The following is a 17957-nucleotide window of genomic DNA, read 5'->3' as shown; positions in this document are numbered from 1 at the left end:
ATATAGTTGAGGCATTTTACTTTATTGTAAGTTCACACAAAAAAATCCTCTAATCTTATACATTGTTGAAATTCTTTCTAAATATCTAATTTAACTGTACTGTATACAATAATATTAATATGTATATATGAATAGTGTGTAAATAGTATTATTTTTTGTCACTTGGTGTCTTTCCTATATATATAACTCTTATTGTTTGTTTCTTTTTATTTAATGTAATATCTTATGTTGTTGTTGTGGCTGTTCTGTACATTGTCATGTATTTGTATGTTTTCTGTGGACCCCGCAGGAAGAGAAGCAGCTGCATGTGCAGTAGCTAATGGGGACTAAACTCTCATTATATTGTAGTAATACATTGTATAACCCTGTAAAACAACACATTTCATTGCACCTACCCGGTGTATGTAACAATAAAACACTTATATTTGTTATTATTTTGACTAACATGTTGTTACACAGAGGGATTTAAAGGTAGTAAAATCACAACTGCAGTATCTTGTCATGAGTCTAGCAAGCATCTGCTAAGGTATTGATGTACTGTCATGTATTGTAAAAATCTTATCAGTGAAATAGTGATTGCATTTTATAGCTAGAAATGGACTTTCTTGATCACAGCTACATGGGAAAAATGACAAGTCATTACATGGAATATAGCTTAATATCACAACAGACCATAATAAACATGACAAATATGCTTTGGTTCATATCTTTTATTTGGTACAGTCTAAATTCCATTAGGTTATACACATGTTCATGTCAATCTTTTTCAGTCAGTTCATATATCATATTTCAATATAGTCTCTTTTCCTTTCAAGCCCATGTGTCTGAAGGTTTACATAGCCTACAGCCACATAAGTAGCTAGTTCTGAAACCCTTCTTTTCCAGTCTAGTTCTTTAGGCCCTTCCCAGTCCCATATCTCCCTGTACAACCATAATCTCACCTCTAGTCTCCAGCATGAACCAAACAAAAGCATATAACATTCATTCATAGAAAAAATTACTATAAATAGACATCCTAAAGAATACATTTCAATATATTTCTTTAAAAAACAAAACAATAAAAGAATATACTGTATTTTGGATATTTCTTTTAGTGATTACTTGGTCAAACGGATTCCTTTTTTAACACGTGACATTCTATTCAAATGAAAGAGAACATGAGGCCCCACAAGTAAACTTGCACAAGATTATAATTACCCGACACGTACACATTTTTGCCAATGATTTAGCAGTCCTAGTTTATCAGTTCAACACCGAGAGCACCCAGTGACAGAGGACTGGTCTGAGTTTAGCTATGACACATGCGACTACTTCTTTAAACCATACAAAAGTCTCAGCATCGCATTTTACAAAAATATCCAGTGAGTAAAGAACTTTGTGGGTGATAAAAACCTGACACTACTAAAACACACTAAAAGTAATGAATTTAATACTGTTTTTAATACAAAGCTTCTCTGTAAGACATTGACTCTTAATAACACCACGGAGAATCTTGCTTCCTCCAGGAAGGGCTGTTTACTTGCTGTAAAATGCTTCTGTTCCCACTTCCTTCTTGTGGAGAAATAGGTGGTCCTATCATTTTTTTTAAAACTCATATTAATTTAAAGTTAAAAAAATGGTCACATGCCGCAGAATACAACAGGTGTAGACTACAGTGACTGATCACTTATGAGCCCTTTCCCACCAATGTAGAATTTAACTTTAGACAGGATATAAAAAATAAACACCCAATTAATCAAACCAGCTTGACCCACCAATAATAACAGCTCTCCCCTCTGAGTGATGTGTTTATACTAGGTTACATTACCAAGAGGCCAGTTCTAGATGCCAATTGCTGACCTCTGGAACGCCATAGATCTGGAACGCCCTAGATCTGGAACGCCATAGATCTGGAATGCCATAGATCTGGAACGCCATAGATCTGGAACGCCATAGATCTGGAACGCCATAGATCTGGAACGCCCTAGATCTGGAACGCCCTAGATCTGGAACGCCATAGATCTGGAACGCCCTAGATCTGGAACGCCCTAGATCTGGAACGCCATAGTTCTGGAACACCATAGTTCTGGAACACCATAGATCTGGAACGCCCTAGATCTGGAACGTCCTAGATCTGGAACGCCATAGTTCTGGAACGCCATAGTTCTGGAACGCCATAGTTCTGGAACACCATAGATCTGGAACACCATAGATCTGGAACGCCATAGATCTGGAACACCATAGATCTGGAACGCCATAGTTCTGGAACGCCATAGTTCTGGAACATCATAGTTCTGGAACACCATAGATCTGGAACGCCATAGTTCTGGAACACCATAGTTCTGGAACACCATAGTTCTGGAACATCATAGATCTGGAACGCCCTAGATCTGGAACGCCATAGATCTGGAACGCCATAGATCTGGAACACCATAGTTCTGGAACGCCATAGTTCTGGAACATCATAGTTCTGGCCAAGATGTGGGAAGAATCTGTAGCAAACAACTATGCCCCATTAACACTGTTGTAACCCATCCTTAACAAAATAAACTCTAACTCCATGTCAAGTCCTAACAACAACAACAACAACAACATATCATCATATTGATTGTCTTTGAAAACATTCTTCTGGTCATTTTGACTGGGTCAATTATTGCAAACGCAACAGGTTCTCTAGATTCCTACATACAATATATTCTATATATATAAAAAGAATATCATCCATGTATTCTCTTTGCTCTGGGAGACCACAGTAGTAGTGCAGTGGGATAAGAGGTGATGGCAGTGTATCTAGTTGTGGTGAGAAGGTGATGAGAGGAGCCTGTCTGTAGGGTAGGAGGACTCCGCCCACAGCAGAGGTCAAGAGTCAGAGCAGGAGCAACAACAACAATACTGTCCTGAGGTCCCAGTCATGGCTGCCTTCCTCTCCATGTAGACATCCATAGTAGACCTGCCAGTCACAGCTAAGACACATGGATACCACTGCTATAGACTACACCACTGTCTCATAGAAAGAAAGTTAGGAGAAAAACAACAAATGAAAAAAAGGGGTAGAGAAAAGAAGTGGTCTACAATATCCACCCAATGTGTTGCCTCCCTCCCGCATATAAAGAACATCGCCAGGTTACCACCAATACTGCCCAGGTGTAGCCTTGACACCCCAGTGGTCACACTTCTGCTGGCCTGCTGCTGCTACTAGAGTCTGTTTGGTCCATCTGGGCAGAGCCAGGCCAGCCTGTGGTGGAGTTAGAAGCCTCGGCCGTGTCCATGTCCATGCTACAATCTGGAGAGTCTACAGACGAGTCACTGTCACTGTGGTCCATGCTCTCTGGCTGGGGGGACAGTGCTCTTGAGAGGGGAGGTGTTGTAGGACTCAGAGGTCTCTGGGGGCTGAGTAGGCTTGGACGGGGGTTTGGGTCACTGCTACTGGTTCCCACCCCTACAGGAATCCCCACCCCCACGGCCGACTCAGCGGCTCCTTTGGCCTGGCGGATGCAGTTGAGCCACTGCTGTTTGTTGAAGGCATCGCTGGCTTGGAACGAGTGGGACTGGAGCTGGCCGCCGCTATGAAACGACACTCTGAAGAAGTTTTTGGCTGATGTGGGAAAGGAGAGGAGAGATGAAGTTAGATACAGGCTGATTCCAAGTTAATGACCACATTATTAATAGGATAGGGGTGTCAGGCTCTAGTTATTATTAATAGGATAAGGGTGTCAGGCTCTAGTTATTATTAATAGGATAGGGGTGTCAGGCTCTAGTTATTATTAATAGGATAGGGGTGTCAGGCTCTAGTTATTATTAATAGGATAGGGGTGTCAGGCTCTAGTTATTATTAATAGGATAAGGGTGTCAGGCTCTAGTTATTATTAATAGGATAGGGGTGTCAGGCTCTAGTTATTATTAATAGGATATGGGGTGTCAAGCTCTAGTTATGGATATTAACTTATTATTAATAGGATAGGGGTGTCAGGCTCTAGTTATTATTAATAGGATAGGGGTGTCAGGCTCTAGTTATTATTAATAGGATAGGGGTGTCAGGCTCTAGTTATTATTAATAGGATAGGGGTGTCAGGCTCTAGTTATTATTAATATGATATGGGGTGTCAAGCTCTAGTTATTATTAATTGGATAGGGGTGTCAGGCTCTACTTATTATTAATAGGATAGGGGTGTCAAGCTCTAGTTATTATTAATAGGATAGGGGTGTCAAGCTCTAGTTATTATTAATAGGATAGGGGTGTCAGGCTCTAGTTATTATTAATAGGATAGGGGTGTCAGGCTCTAGTTATTATTAATAGGATAGGGGTGTCAAGCTCTAGTTATTATTAATAGGATAGGGGTGTCAAGCTCTAGTTATTATTAATAGGATAGGGGTGTCAGGCTCTAGTTATTATTAATAGGATAGGGGTGTCAGGCTCTAGTTATTATTAATAGGATAGGGGTGTCAAGCTCTAGATATTATTAATAGGATAGGGGTGTCAGGCTCTAGTTATTATTAATAGGATAGGGGTGTCAAGCTCTAGTTATTATTAATAGGATAGGGGTGTCAGGCTCTAGTTATTATTAATAGGATAGGGGTGTCAGGCTCTAGTTATTATTAATAGGATATGGGTGTCAAGCTCCAGTAATTATTAATAGGATAGGGGTGTCAGGCTCTAGTTATTATTAATAGGATAGGGGTGTCAGGCTCTAGTTATTATTAATAGGATAGGGGTGTCAGGCTCTAGTTATTATTAATAGGATAGGGGTGTCAAGCTCCAGTTATTATTAATAGGATAGGGGTGTCAGGCTCTAGTTATTATTAATAGGATAGGGGTGTCAGGCTCTAGTTATTATTAATAGGATAGGGGTGTCAGGCTCTAGTTATTATTAATAGGATAGGGGTGTCAAGCTCCAGTTATTATTAATAGGATAGGGGTGTCAGGCTCTAGTTATTATTAATAGGATAGGGGTGTCAGGCTCTAGTTATTATTAATTGGATAGGGGTGTCAAGCTCTAGTTATTATTAATAGGATAGGGGTGTCAGGCTCTAGTTATTATTAATAGGATAGGGGTGTCAGGCTCTAGTTATTATTAATTGGATAGGGGTGTCAAGCTCTAGTTATTATTAATAGGATAGGGGTGTCAGGCTCTAGTTATTATTAATAGGATAGGGGTGTCAGGCTCTAGTTATTATTAATAGGATATGGGGTGTCAAGCTCTAGTTATTATTAATTGGATAGGGGTGTCAGGCTCTACTTATTATTAATAGGATAGGGGTGTCAAGCTCTAGTTATTATTAATAGGATAGGGGTGTCAAGCTCTAGTTATTATTAATAGGATAGGGGTGTCAGGCTCTAGTTATTATTAATAGGATAGGGGTGTCAGGCTCTAGTTATTATTAATAGGATAGGGGTGTCAAGCTCTAGTTATTATTAATAGGATAGGGGTGTCAGGCTCTAGTTATTATTAATAGGATAGGGGTGTCAGGCTCTAGTTATTATTAATAGGATAGGGGTGTCAGGCTCTAGTTATTATTAATAGGATAGGGGTGTCAGGCTCTAGTTATTATTAATAGGATAGGGGTGTCAAGCTCTAGTTATTATTATATAGGATATTAATAGGGGTGTCAGGCTCTAGTTATTATTAATAGGATAGGGGTGTCAGGCTCTAGTTATTATTAATAGGATATGGGTGTCAAGCTCCAGTTATTATTAATAGGATAGGGGGTGCTCTAGTTATTATTAATAGGATAGGGTGTCAGGCTCTAGTTATTATTAATAGGATAGGGGTGTCAGGCTCTAGTTATTATTAATAGGATAGGGGTGTCAGGCTCTAGTTATTATTAATAGGATAGGGGTGTCAGGCTCTAGTTATTATTAATAGGATAGGGGTGTCAGGCTCTAGTTATTATTAATAGGATAGGGGTGTCAGGCTCTAGTTATTATTAATAGGATAGGGGTGTCAGGCTCTAGTTATTATTTAGGATAGGTGTCAGGCTCTAGTTATTATTAATAGGATAGGGGTGTCAAGCTCTAGTTATTATTAATAGGATAGGGGTGTCAGGCTCTAGTTATTATTAATAGGATAGGGGTGTCAGGCTCTAGTTATTATTAATAGGATAGGGGTGTCAGGCTCTAGTTATTATTAATAGGATAGGGGTGTCAGGCTCTAGTTATTATTAATAGGATAGGGGTGTCAGGCTCTAGTTATTATTAATAGGATAGGGGTGTCAGGCTCTAGTTATTATTAATAGGATAGGGGTGTCAGGCTCTAGTTATTATTAATAGGATAGGGGTGTCAGGCTCTAGTTATTATTAATAGGATAGGGGTGTCAGGCTCTAGTTATTATTAATAGGATAGGGGTGTCAGGCTCTAGTTATTATTAATAGGATAGGGGTGTCAAGCTCTAGTTATTATTAATTAATCAGGGTTATTATTAATAGGGGTGTCAGGCTCTAGTTATTATTAATAGGATAGGGGTGTCAGGCTCTAGTTATTATTAATAGGATAGGGGTGTCAGGCTCTAGTTATTATTAATAGGATAGGGGTGTCAAGCTCTAGTTATTATTAATAGGATAGGGGTGTCAGGCTCTAGTTATTATTAATAGGATAGGGGTGTCAGGCTCTAGTTATTATTAAGGGGTGTAGGATATAGGGGTGTCAGGCTCAGTTATTATTAATAGGATAGGGGTGTCAGGCTCTAGTTATTATTAATAGGATAGGGGTGTCAGGCTCTAGTTATTATTAATAGGATAGGGGTGTCAGGCTCTAGTTATTATTAATAGGATAGGGGTGTCAGGCTCTAGTTATTATTAATAGGATAGGGTGTCAGGCTCTAGTTATTATTAATAGGATAGGGGTGTCAGGCTCCAGTTATTATTAATAGGATAGGGGTGTCAGGCTCTAGTTATTATTAATAGGATAGGGGTGTCAGGCTCTAGTTATTATTAATAGGATAGGGTGTCAGGCTCTAGTTATTATTTAGGATAGGATAGGGTGTCAGGCTCAGTTATTATTAATAGGATAGGGTGTCAGGCTCTAGTTATTATTAATAGGATAGGGGTGTCAGGCTCTAGTTATTATTAATAGGATAGGGTGTCAGGCTCTAGTTATTATTAATAGGATAGGGGTGTCAGGCTCTAGTTATTATTAATAGGATAGGGGTGTCAGGCTCTAGTTATTATTATTATTAATAGGATAGGGGTGTCAAGCTCTAGTTATTATTAATAGGATAGGGGTGTCAAGCTCTAGTTATTATTAATAGGATAGGGGTGTCAAGCTCTAGTTATTATTAATAGGATAGGGGTGTCAGGCTCTAGTTATTAATAGGATAATAGGATAGGGGTGTCAAGCTCTAGTTATTATTAATAGGATAGGGGTGTCAAGCTCTAGTTATTATTAATAGGATAGGGGTGTCAGGCTCTAGTTATTATTAATAGGATAGGGGTGTCAAGCTCTAGTTATTATTAATAGGATAGGGGTGTCAGGCTCTAGTTATTATTAATAGGATAGGGGTGTCAGGCTCTAGTTATTATTAATAGGATAGGGGTGTCAAGCTCTAGTTATTATTAATAGGATAGGGGTGTCAGGCTCTAGTTATTATTAATAGGATAGGGGTGTCAGGCTCTAGTTATTATTAATAGGATAGAGGTGTCAGGCTCTAGTTATTATTAATAGGATAGGGGTGTCAGGCTCTAGTTATTATTAATAGGATAGGGGTGTCAGGCTCTAGTTATTATTAATAGGATAGGGGTGTCAAGCTCTAGTTATTATTAATAGGATAGGGGTGTCAGGCTCTAGTTATTATTAATTGGATAGGGGTGTCAAGCTCTAGTTATTATTAATAGGATAGGGGTGTCAGGCTCTAGTTATTATTAATACGATAAGGGTGTCAGGCTCTAGTTATTATTAATAGGATAGGGGTGTCAAGCTCTAGTTATTATTAATAGGATAGGGGTGTCAGGCTCTAGTTATTATTAATAGGATAGGGGTGTCAGGCTCTAGTCATTATTAATAGGATAGGGGTGTCAGGCCCTAGTTATTATTAATAGGATAGGGGTGTCAGGCTCTAGTTATTATTAATAGGATAGGGGTGTCAAGCTCCAGTTATTATTAATAGGATAGGGGTGTCAGGCTCTAGTTATTATTAATAGGATAGGGGTGTCAGGCTCTAGTTATTATTAATAGGATAGGGGTGTCAGGCTCTAGTTATTATTAATTGGATAGGGGTGTCAAGCTCTAGTTATTATGAATAGGATAGGGGTGTCAGTCTCTAGTTATTATTAATAAGATAGGGGTGTCAAGCTCCAGTAATTATTAATAGGATAGGGGTGTCAGGCTCTAGTTATTATTAATAGGATAGGGGTGTCAGGCTCTAGTTATTATTAATAGGATAGGGGTGTCAGGCTCTAGTTATTATTAATAGGATAGGGGTGTCAGGCTCTAGTTATTATTAATAGGATAGGGGTGTCAGGCTCTAGTTATTATTAATAGGATAGAGGTGTCAAGCTGCAGTTATTATTAATAGGATAGGGGTGTCAGGCTCTAGTTATTATTAATAGGATAGGGGTGTCAGGCTCTAGTTATTATTAATAGGATAGGGGTGTCAGGCTCCAGTTATCGGCGGCCACAGTTGTTATCCACTAGGGATAAACCATAGAGATCCTATAATTCATATTCCAATGTTCTATATGTAATTCTATGGATTAAACACTCACTCCTCTCGTTGTTGCTGAAGGCCCCTCTGATGGAGCCCCCCAGACGGATCTCCCCGTCCTGCAGGTCCTCCCACTGCAGCTCTCTGACTGGGATGGGCTGGCGGTACAGCTGGTAGTGCAGCTGCTCGCTGTGGGTGATGGCCCTGGTTATGACCAGCACGTCCTGGAACAGGAACACATGCAGCTTCTGGAGAAAGAGGGGAAAGGAAGGCGTAAGGGTCTGCTGCTTTTTCCTTATTTAAAACATATTTATCCAGGTTACTCAATGGGATCTCATTAGAATATATTTATCAAGGGAGCTCTGGAGGCAGCAGTAGTCAATAACAAAAAATGCAATACACCATAACACAATACAATTCATAGCTACATTGGAAATAAGGTCATTGGACCAAACAGGGCCAGATATTTCAGCGGCAGGCCAACTACTCTCCGAACATCAAACTCCTCAGACTAAAAAATAAAACGAACACCAGCATGGGTGGTATCTTTACTTTAAACACACTCCAGTTTACATGCTCTATTTCATACACAAGTCTCAGAGATACTTTCCATGTGATGAATGGCTTCTTGAGCTGCCACTGCATGATCCATAAGAGAAGTGAGAACTGGAGTAGGAAGGGATGATGTGTTCCTGTAACACTGTTTGATTTAAGAGGACCAGTGTTTACTAAACACTGGAAGACTTACGGGAGTAGAGACAAAGAAGTTCTGTAATGTTGTAACAGACTTTAGCAGAGATGTGATGTAGAGGCACCCAGGGTTGTGTTGAGTAAGAATACAGTGAACCCTGACGATAGAACACCCACTAACAACACTCCATCAAACAGGGATCGATCTTCTCTCAACATTTACAGTTTCACTTATAGCAACTCTTTACCTTTCTGAGATACTGTTATAAGATGGTATAAGAACGAGTCTAATGTAGAACACAAGCCGGTCATGGTTGAGCATAAAGGAACATTTACATTTACATTTAAGTCATTTAGCAGACGCTCTTATCCAGAGCGACTTACAAATTGGTGCATTCACCTTATGACATCCAGTGGAGCAGCCACTTTACAATAGTGCATCTAAATCTTTTAAGGGGGGGGGGGGGGGGGGTGAGAAGGATTACTTTATCCTATCCTAGGTATTCCTTAAAGAGGTGGGGTTTCAGGTGTCTCCGGAAGGTGGTGATTGACTCCGCTGTCCTGGCGTCGTGAGGGAGTTTGTTCCACCATTGGGGGGCCAGAGCAGCGAACAGTTTTGACTGGGCTGAGCGGGAACTGTAGAAACCGAACGTCTGTGGCGGATGTGAGTACAGGCTCTGTGTGTCTGAATGAAGACCCTCAGGTTTCAATGGGCTGGTTTAGGTGAAACCAGCGTGACAAGAGGAAACAAGATAAACTTTCATATGTTTGTATTTCTCTCTGTGTCAGTGTTCCTCCTTAAATAACAACACTTTACTGCAGATAGACAGACACAAAGGCCATGTTAGGCGACTGTGAGTCACTCTGACCCGACCTCACCTAGATTCTAACGACCTGTAGGCTTCTATTCTTCTCATATTAACAGTTGATAAAAACAAAAATGGGCAATAGAAAAATAGCTGAATGAATGTGCAGATCTTTAGTGTAATGGCTTTAGTCATTGTTCCGTATAATACATGTGGATTTATTGGTTGATTGTTATAACACAATATGGTAATGTTTCACTGTTTTTCCCCTCCCGGACCTGAAAGGCTGTGAGTGCCTCCGCTTGGGTTGGTCATGGTGAGCTAGCGTAGCACAGCCTGATTAATAGCCTTCTGTCTCACCTTTCCTGGGATTACTCCCTCTCTCCCTCCTTCTCTCCTTCCCTCTTTCCCCCTCCCACTCTCTCCATCCCTCTCCACACCACCACTACCCTGTCATTACTGCTGGGCTGAAGCAGGAGCGATGGTGGGAACTGAACCGTATCAAACCCAAACCACCAGTATGCTACTACTACCCCATGATGAATCGGGATATATACAACGTCTAACATCTAACGACACGTGACCAGGTGCTTCCAATTTGTACCATGCTGCACAAACATGGTGAACAAAACCCAAATTAAAGGCTTTGGTTGAAGGGAGGAGATGAAACGAATGTTACCGAACATCTGACTGACAGTCCACCACGTTATGTTTTTTCCTCACTTCGGCACCCAGAGCCCAATCATCTTCTCAGCATGTCACGAGATAATGTTTTTTTCTAAGCACACACTATGCACGTGATGATATGTTTCATTCTTTTATTTTTCACCTTTATTTAATTTATTTATATATTTTACCTTTATTTAACTAGGCATGTCAGTTAAGAACAAATTCTTATTTACAGTGATGGCCTACCCCGGCCAAACCCTACCCCGGCCAAAACCTACCCCGGCCAAACCCTACCCCGGCCAAATCCTGCCCCGGCCAAACCCTACCCCGGCCAAATCCTACTCCGGACAAACCCTACCCCGGCCAAATCCTACTCCGGACAAACCCTAACCCGGACAAACCCTACCCCGGGAAAACCCTACCCCGACCAAACCCTACCCCGGCCAAATCCTACTCCGGACAAATCCTAACCCGGACAAACCCTACCCCGGCCAAACCCTACCCCGACCAAATCCAAGCCCGGCCAAAATCCTACCCCGGCCAAATCCTACCCCGACAAAATCCTACCCCGGCCAAACTCTACCCCGGCCAAATCCTACCCTGGCAAAATCCTACTCCGGACAAACCCTAACCCGGACAAACCCTACCCCGGCCAAACCCTACCCCGGCCAAATTCTACTCCGGACAAAGTCTAGGCCAATTATGCACCCCCCTACGGGACTCCCAAACACGGCTGGGTGTGATACAGCCTGGAATCGAACCAGGGTCTGTAGTGACTCAGCGAGGGCCTACAGGTGAACCAATGCTCTCAGAGCTGACCCCTGACCCTAGTAGACGTATTGATATGTGGTGACAGAGTGAGGTGCTTTAGGGGTCATGGTGAGCGGGTTTGCTCGTACCATCACAGGTCTGTGTGGATTTAGAGGTCATTCATATCCCTGTACAGTACAAATGTAAAACTGTGCCTCATTCAATGCTAAACAAATATCCTCAGCGTTGACCTTACTTACAGTACATCAGAAGGCGTACCTATCAGTAGAGTGTTAGTATGCATTTGAACTCCCTGTCAGCAGATGTTGCCATGCCGTTTTACCGCTAAAGAGCTGCTACACTGAGTCGTGTTTGCATTGTGTTTGCATGACGAAAGCTACCTGTTATTGTAGGTTTTTATAGCTGTGTGGTGTAGCAGGTCTGCTGTGTGTTACACTCCAAAGCGTTAATAGTGATAGATGCTAGGCAGCTCTACTCACAGCGCCCCTGTTGTTCTTCAGTTCCCCGTGACAGCTGAGGATGCGGGAGCTGTCAATGAGCAGGTCTCTCTGGCTGTCTTCCAGATAGAGGAGACGCTCCTTGTAGAAACGACACTCAGACTCACCCGTCTGGGTGTTGATCTCAGCCACGATGCTCTGGATCATGTTGATCTGGTGACAAGTAGAGGGAATGAAAAGTGTGATTTAAGTTTTTGTGTGTGTGTGTGTGTGTGTGTGTGTGTGTGTGTGTGTGTGTGTGTGTGGGGGGTTAGTGGGGGTGTGTGTGTGTGTGGGGGGTGTTAGTGGGGTTGTGTGTGTGGGGGGGGTGTTAGTGGGGGTTGTGTGTGTGGGGGGTACGGGTGTGTGTGGTGTGGGGGGTTGGAGTGTTAGTGGGGGTTTGTGTGTGTGTTTGTGGGGGTGTTAGTGGGGGGGGGTATTAGTGGGGGTTGTGTGTGTGGGGGTTTGTGTGTGTGTGTGGGGGGTGTTAGTGGGGGTTGTGTGTGTGGGGGGAGTGTTAGTGGGGGGTTTGTGTGTGTGTGTGGAGGGGTGTTAGTGAGGGGTTGTGTGTATGGAGGGGGGGGTGTTAGTGAGGGGTTGTGTGTATGGAGGGGGGTGTTAGTGAGGGGTTGTGTGTGTTTATACATTCATGTCTATCACCAGATCCACTCACTGCCTCATCCAGGTGTTGACGGTCCGGATGGTCATTAGGTGTGTGTTTGAGGATCTCCCTGAGCAGCAGAGGGTATTTGACCAGACGGCTCCTGGGTATATCCAGGAAGTTCCACAGGTCCAGCTTCCTGCTAAAGGGCGACTCCAGGCAGCGCTGCAGGAAGTCATGCACCCGGTGATCCTGCTTCTTATGGTCCAGCAGAGCTTTGGCTGCCACCTGGTTACTGCAGTATGAGTTGTAGGAGTCCAGACATGGTAACTGGTGGAGGGAGGAGGGGGAGAGAGTGAAAGGGAGGGAGAGAGAGAGAGGTCAGTAATTGAGTTTCTCCTTCAGTCAAGTTAATATTTATTGCAGGATCTCTTATGCAGTGTGTATGTTCCAAAATGATTATTATTTATTTTTGAATTTGACCCCTTTTTCTCCCCCATTTCGTGGTATCCAATTGTTTAGTAGCTACTATCTTGTCTCATCGCTACAACTCCCATACGGGCTCGGGAGAGACGAAGGTTGAAAGTCATGCGTCCTCCGATACACAACCCAACCAAGCCGCACTGCTTCTTAACACAGCGCGCATCCAACCCGGAAGCCAGCCGCACCAATATGTCGGAGGAAACCCCGTGCACCCGGCCCGCCACAGGAGTCGCTGGTGCGCGATGAGACAAGGATATCCCTACAGGCCAACCCCTCCCTAACCCGGACGATGCTGTGCCAATTGTGCGTCGCCCCACGGACCTCCCGGTCGCGGCCGGTTACGACAGAGCCTGGGCGCGAACCCAGAGTCTCTGGTGGCACAGCTGGTGCTGCAGTACAGCTCCCATAATTATTTTTGAGGTCGGATGAAAAAACAAGTCTCACGGTTTTCGATATCTGATCAAATATTTCAGTTGTGCTCAGTTTTTATTTGCCGACTTTATTACTTTTCATTCCTTAAAGTCATCATCTCATCCTGCTCAGGCAGTAACATCTAGCCAGACAACTTTATCTCTGTTCTCCCCATACTGTACTGTCTTTAGTCATCCTATTTAGCTAGGCTAGCCTGCCTATTTAGCTAGGTTAGCCTGCCTATTTAGCTAGGCTAGCCTGCCTATTTAGCTAGGTTAGCCTGCCTATTTAGCTAGGCTAGCCTGCCTATTTAGCTAGGCTAGCCTGCCTATTTAGCTAGGTTAGCCTGCCTATTTAGCTAGGTTAGCCTGCCTATTTAGCTAGGCTAGCCTGTATTTTGGCTAGCCTGTGCTCACATTCTCCGTAGCCGATGTGAGTAAAACCTTTAAACAGGTCAACATTCACAAGGCCACAGGGCCAGACGGATTACCAGGACTTGTGGTCAGAGCATGTGCTGACCAACTGGCAAGTGTCTCACTGACATTTTCTACCTGTCCCTGACCGAGTCTGTAATACCTACATGTTTCAAGCAGACCACCATAGTCCCTGTGCCCAAGAACTCCAAAGTAACCTGTCTAAATGACTATGTACCGGTAGCACTCACTTCTGTGGCTATGAAGTGCTTTGAAAGGCTGGTCATGGCTCACATCAACACCATCATCCCAGGAAACCCTAGACCCACTCCAATTCGCATACCGCCCCAACAGATCCACAGATGATGCAATCTCTATTACCCTCCACACTGTCCTTTCCCTCCTGGACAAAAGGAACACCTTACGTGAGAATGCTGTTCATTGACTACAGCTCAGCATTCAACACCATAGTGCCCTCAAAGCTCATCAATAAGCTAAAGACCCTGGGATTAAACACCTCCCTCTGCAACTGGATTCTGGACTTCCTGACAGCCGCCTCCAGGTGCTGAGGGTAGGTAACAACACATCTGCCACATGGATCCTCAACATGGAGGCCCCTTAGGAGTGCGTGCCTAGTACCCTCCTGTACTCCCTGTTCACCCATAACTGCGTGGCCAAGCATACTCCAACACCATCATTAAGTTTGCCAACGACACCATGGTGGTAGGCCTGTTCACCAACAACAATGAGACAGCCTATAGGGAGGAGGTCAGAGACCTGGCCGTGTGGTACCACGTGATCAAGACAAAGGAGATGATCGTGGACTACAGGAAAAGGAGGGCCGAGCACGCCCCCATTCACATCGACGGAGCTGTAGTGGAGCAGGTTGAGAGGTTCAAGATCCTTGGTGTCCACATCACCAACAAACTATCATGGTCCCAAGACAGCTGTAAAGAGGGCACAACAACGCCTATTCCCCCTCAATGCCACCCAGGAACTCTATACCAGGCCGTGGGAGAGGAAGGCCCTAAAAATGGTCAAAGACTCCAGCCACTGTAGTCATAGAATGTTGTCTTTTTCTGCAAGGTAGGCGGTACAGGAGAACATGGTCCAGGTTCAAAAGGCTCCGACCCCCAAGCCATAAGACTGCAGAACAGTTAAATGGCTACCCGGACTATTTGCATTGACCCCCCCACCCCCCACCCCCGCCTATTTTTACACTGATGCTACTCCCTGTTTATTATCTATACACAGTCACTTTACCCTGACCTACATGTACATAGTACCTCAATTACCTCGACTAACTGGTGCCCCCACACATTGACTCTGTTTTGGTACCCCCCTGTATAGAGCCTCCACATTGACTCTGTACTGGTACCCCCTGTATATAGCCTCCACATTGCCTCTGTACTGGTACCCCCTGTATATAGCCTCCACATTGACTCTGTACCGGTACCACCTGTATATAGCCTCCACATTGACTCTGTACTGGTACCCCCTGTATATAGCCTCCACAGTGACTCTGTACTGGTACCCCCTGTATATAGCCTCCACAGTGACTCTGTACCGGTACCCCCTGTATATAGCCTCCACAGTGACTCTGTACTGTTACCCCCCTGTATAGAGCCTCCACAGTGACTCTGTACTGGTACCCCCTGTATATAGCCTCCACAGTGACTCTGTACTGGTACCCCCTGTATATAGCCTCCACAGTGACTCTGTACTGGTACCCCCTGTATATAGCCTCCACAGTGACTCTGTACTGGTACCCCCTGTATATAGCCTCCACATTGACTCTGTACCGGTACCCCCTGTATATAGCCTCCACAGTGACTCTGTACTGGTACCCCCTGTATATAGCCTCCACATTGACTCTGTACCGGTACCCCCTGTATATAGCCTCCACCGTGACTCTGTACTGGTACCCCCCTGTATAGAGCCTCGCTATTGTTATTTTACTGCTGCTCTTTAATTATCGTTACTTTTATTTCTTACTTTTTTTGGGGTGTATTTTCATAAAACTGGTTGGTTAAGGGCTTGTAAGTAAGCATTTCCCTGTAAGGTCTACTACACCTGTTGTATTCTGCGCATGTGACAAATAACATTTGATTTGATTTGAGTTCTAGCTCTGTGTAGGTCTACCATACAACACGTCTCTGTGTAGGTCTACCATACAACAAGTCTCTGTGTAGGTCTACCATACAACAAGTCTCTGTGTAGGTCTACCATACAACACGTCTCTGTGTAGGTCTACCATACAACAAGTCTCTGTGTAGGTCTACCATACAACAAGTCTCTGTGTAGGTCTACCATACAACAAGTCTCTGTGTAGGTCTACCATACAACAAGTCTCTGTGTAGGTCTACCATACAACAAGTCTCTGTGTAGGTCTACCATACAACAAGTCTCTGTGTAGGTCTACCATACAACAAGTCTCTGTGTAGGTCTACCATACAACAAGTCTCTGTGTAGGTCTACCATACAACAAGTCTCTGTGTAGGTGTACCATACAACAAGTCTCTGTGTAGGTCTACCATACAACAAGTCTCTGTGTAGGTCTACCATACAACAAGTCTCTGTGTAGGTATATCATACAACAAGTCTCTGTGTAGGTCTATCATACAACAGGTCTCTGTGTAGGTCTACCATACAACAGGTCTCTGTGTAGGTCTACCATACAACAAGTCTCTGTGTAGGTCTATCATACAACAAGTCTCTGTGTAGGTCTACCATACAACAGGTCTCTGTGTAGGTCTACCATACAACAAGTCTCTTCATCTTTGAATGGAGCGCCAGATCTATTCAATATATATATTGTACCTGGTCTACATCACATTGAACACTATAGGAATGTCACTGAGCTGGTGCAGTCAGAACCAGAACAATGTCACAGTGTTAATGTAACCGATAGATAACTGAAGGCCTAAACCAGGTCATCTACCATGGAAATGAAGTGGACTTGGGAAACATGTACTCTATTATACTCTATTATACAACCACATTGACATCTTTCTGCAGTGGAACGGAGTTCAGAGGAGAGGTGGGACTAAGGCAAGTAAACAGCTGCGAAGCAGAGGAGGCTCTCCGCGTTCCTGTCAAGCATGCATTGTTTTCCTCCATAACTACCTAGTGTAAACAGGAAGTAGGGATGGAGGGATGGTAGAGGAGCTGCTCAGCATCCTTACACTAACAAACAGCCCTGGACACACTAACACACTTCACAACACAGCAGAACTAGCCTGGTTCCAGCTCACTGTCCAGCTAAAGTGTTACTGCTCGTATTGTGAGGAAGTTATCGTTTCATGTTAGTTAAGAGCTTTGATTTTAACCTCCACACAGGGTAACCTGACTTCACACCAATAGAAGTTTCTCTGGGTCATCAACAGCTACGGTTGTTGTGTGAACCCCTGAGGTCAACTGACCGAGCTCTGAGTACACACACACACACACACACACACACACACACACACACACACACACACACACACACACACACACACACACACAGAGATAATTAGGAATCAAAAAATAACTAGGTCAAAAGGTCCTTAAGACACAGGGGATGAATCTGTTTTTATAAGATAGCTCCATTATGGAAAACAAACATCTCAGGCTGCCTCGTAAACTAGCTGTTTTGGGGTTCTGGATGGCTGAAGTCCTTCCTCAGAAACGTTTCAAGTAAATTGATGGCATTATAACATCAGGGGGATGAATGGTCTTACCCAGTCCACTAGCATTATAACAGCATTATAACATCAGGGAGATGAATGGTCTTACCCAGTCCACTAGCATTATAACATCAGGGGGATGAATGGTCTTACCCAGTCCACTAGCATTATAACAGCATTATAACATCAGGGGGATGAATGGTCTTACCCAGTCTACTAGCATTATAACATCAGGGGGATGAATGGTCTTACCCAGTCCACTAGCATTATAACAGCATTATAACATCAGGGGGATGAATGGTCTTACCCAGTCTACTAGCATTATAACATCAGGGGGATGAACGGTCTTACCC

General features: G+C 43.4%; 1 protein-coding gene across 3 annotated transcripts in view; it reads right to left on the bottom strand.

The window, feature by feature from the left end:
* Positions 1-695: 695 nt before the first annotated feature.
* Positions 696-17957, bottom strand: part of arhgef3 (Rho guanine nucleotide exchange factor (GEF) 3) — a 140739-nt gene continuing 123477 nt past the window's right edge. For all 3 annotated transcript variants that reach the window (XM_065002023.1, XM_065002025.1, XM_065002024.1), the window contains 4 exons: positions 12702-12959; positions 12032-12202; positions 8678-8864; positions 696-3574 (listed from right to left, as the gene is read on the bottom strand). In XM_065002023.1, the coding sequence (XP_064858095.1) occupies positions 3147-3574; positions 8678-8864; positions 12032-12202; positions 12702-12959 (1044 nt within the window). In that variant the 3' untranslated portion in view covers positions 696-3146. The remainder of the gene's footprint in view (positions 3575-8677; positions 8865-12031; positions 12203-12701; positions 12960-17957) is intronic.

This window comes from Oncorhynchus nerka, linkage group LG15 (genome assembly GCF_034236695.1).
Source record: "Oncorhynchus nerka isolate Pitt River linkage group LG15, Oner_Uvic_2.0, whole genome shotgun sequence".
Lineage (NCBI taxonomy): Eukaryota > Metazoa > Chordata > Actinopteri > Salmoniformes > Salmonidae > Oncorhynchus > Oncorhynchus nerka.
Note: the sequence above shows the minus strand (reverse complement) of the source record. Positions and strands in the feature narration are given on the sequence as shown.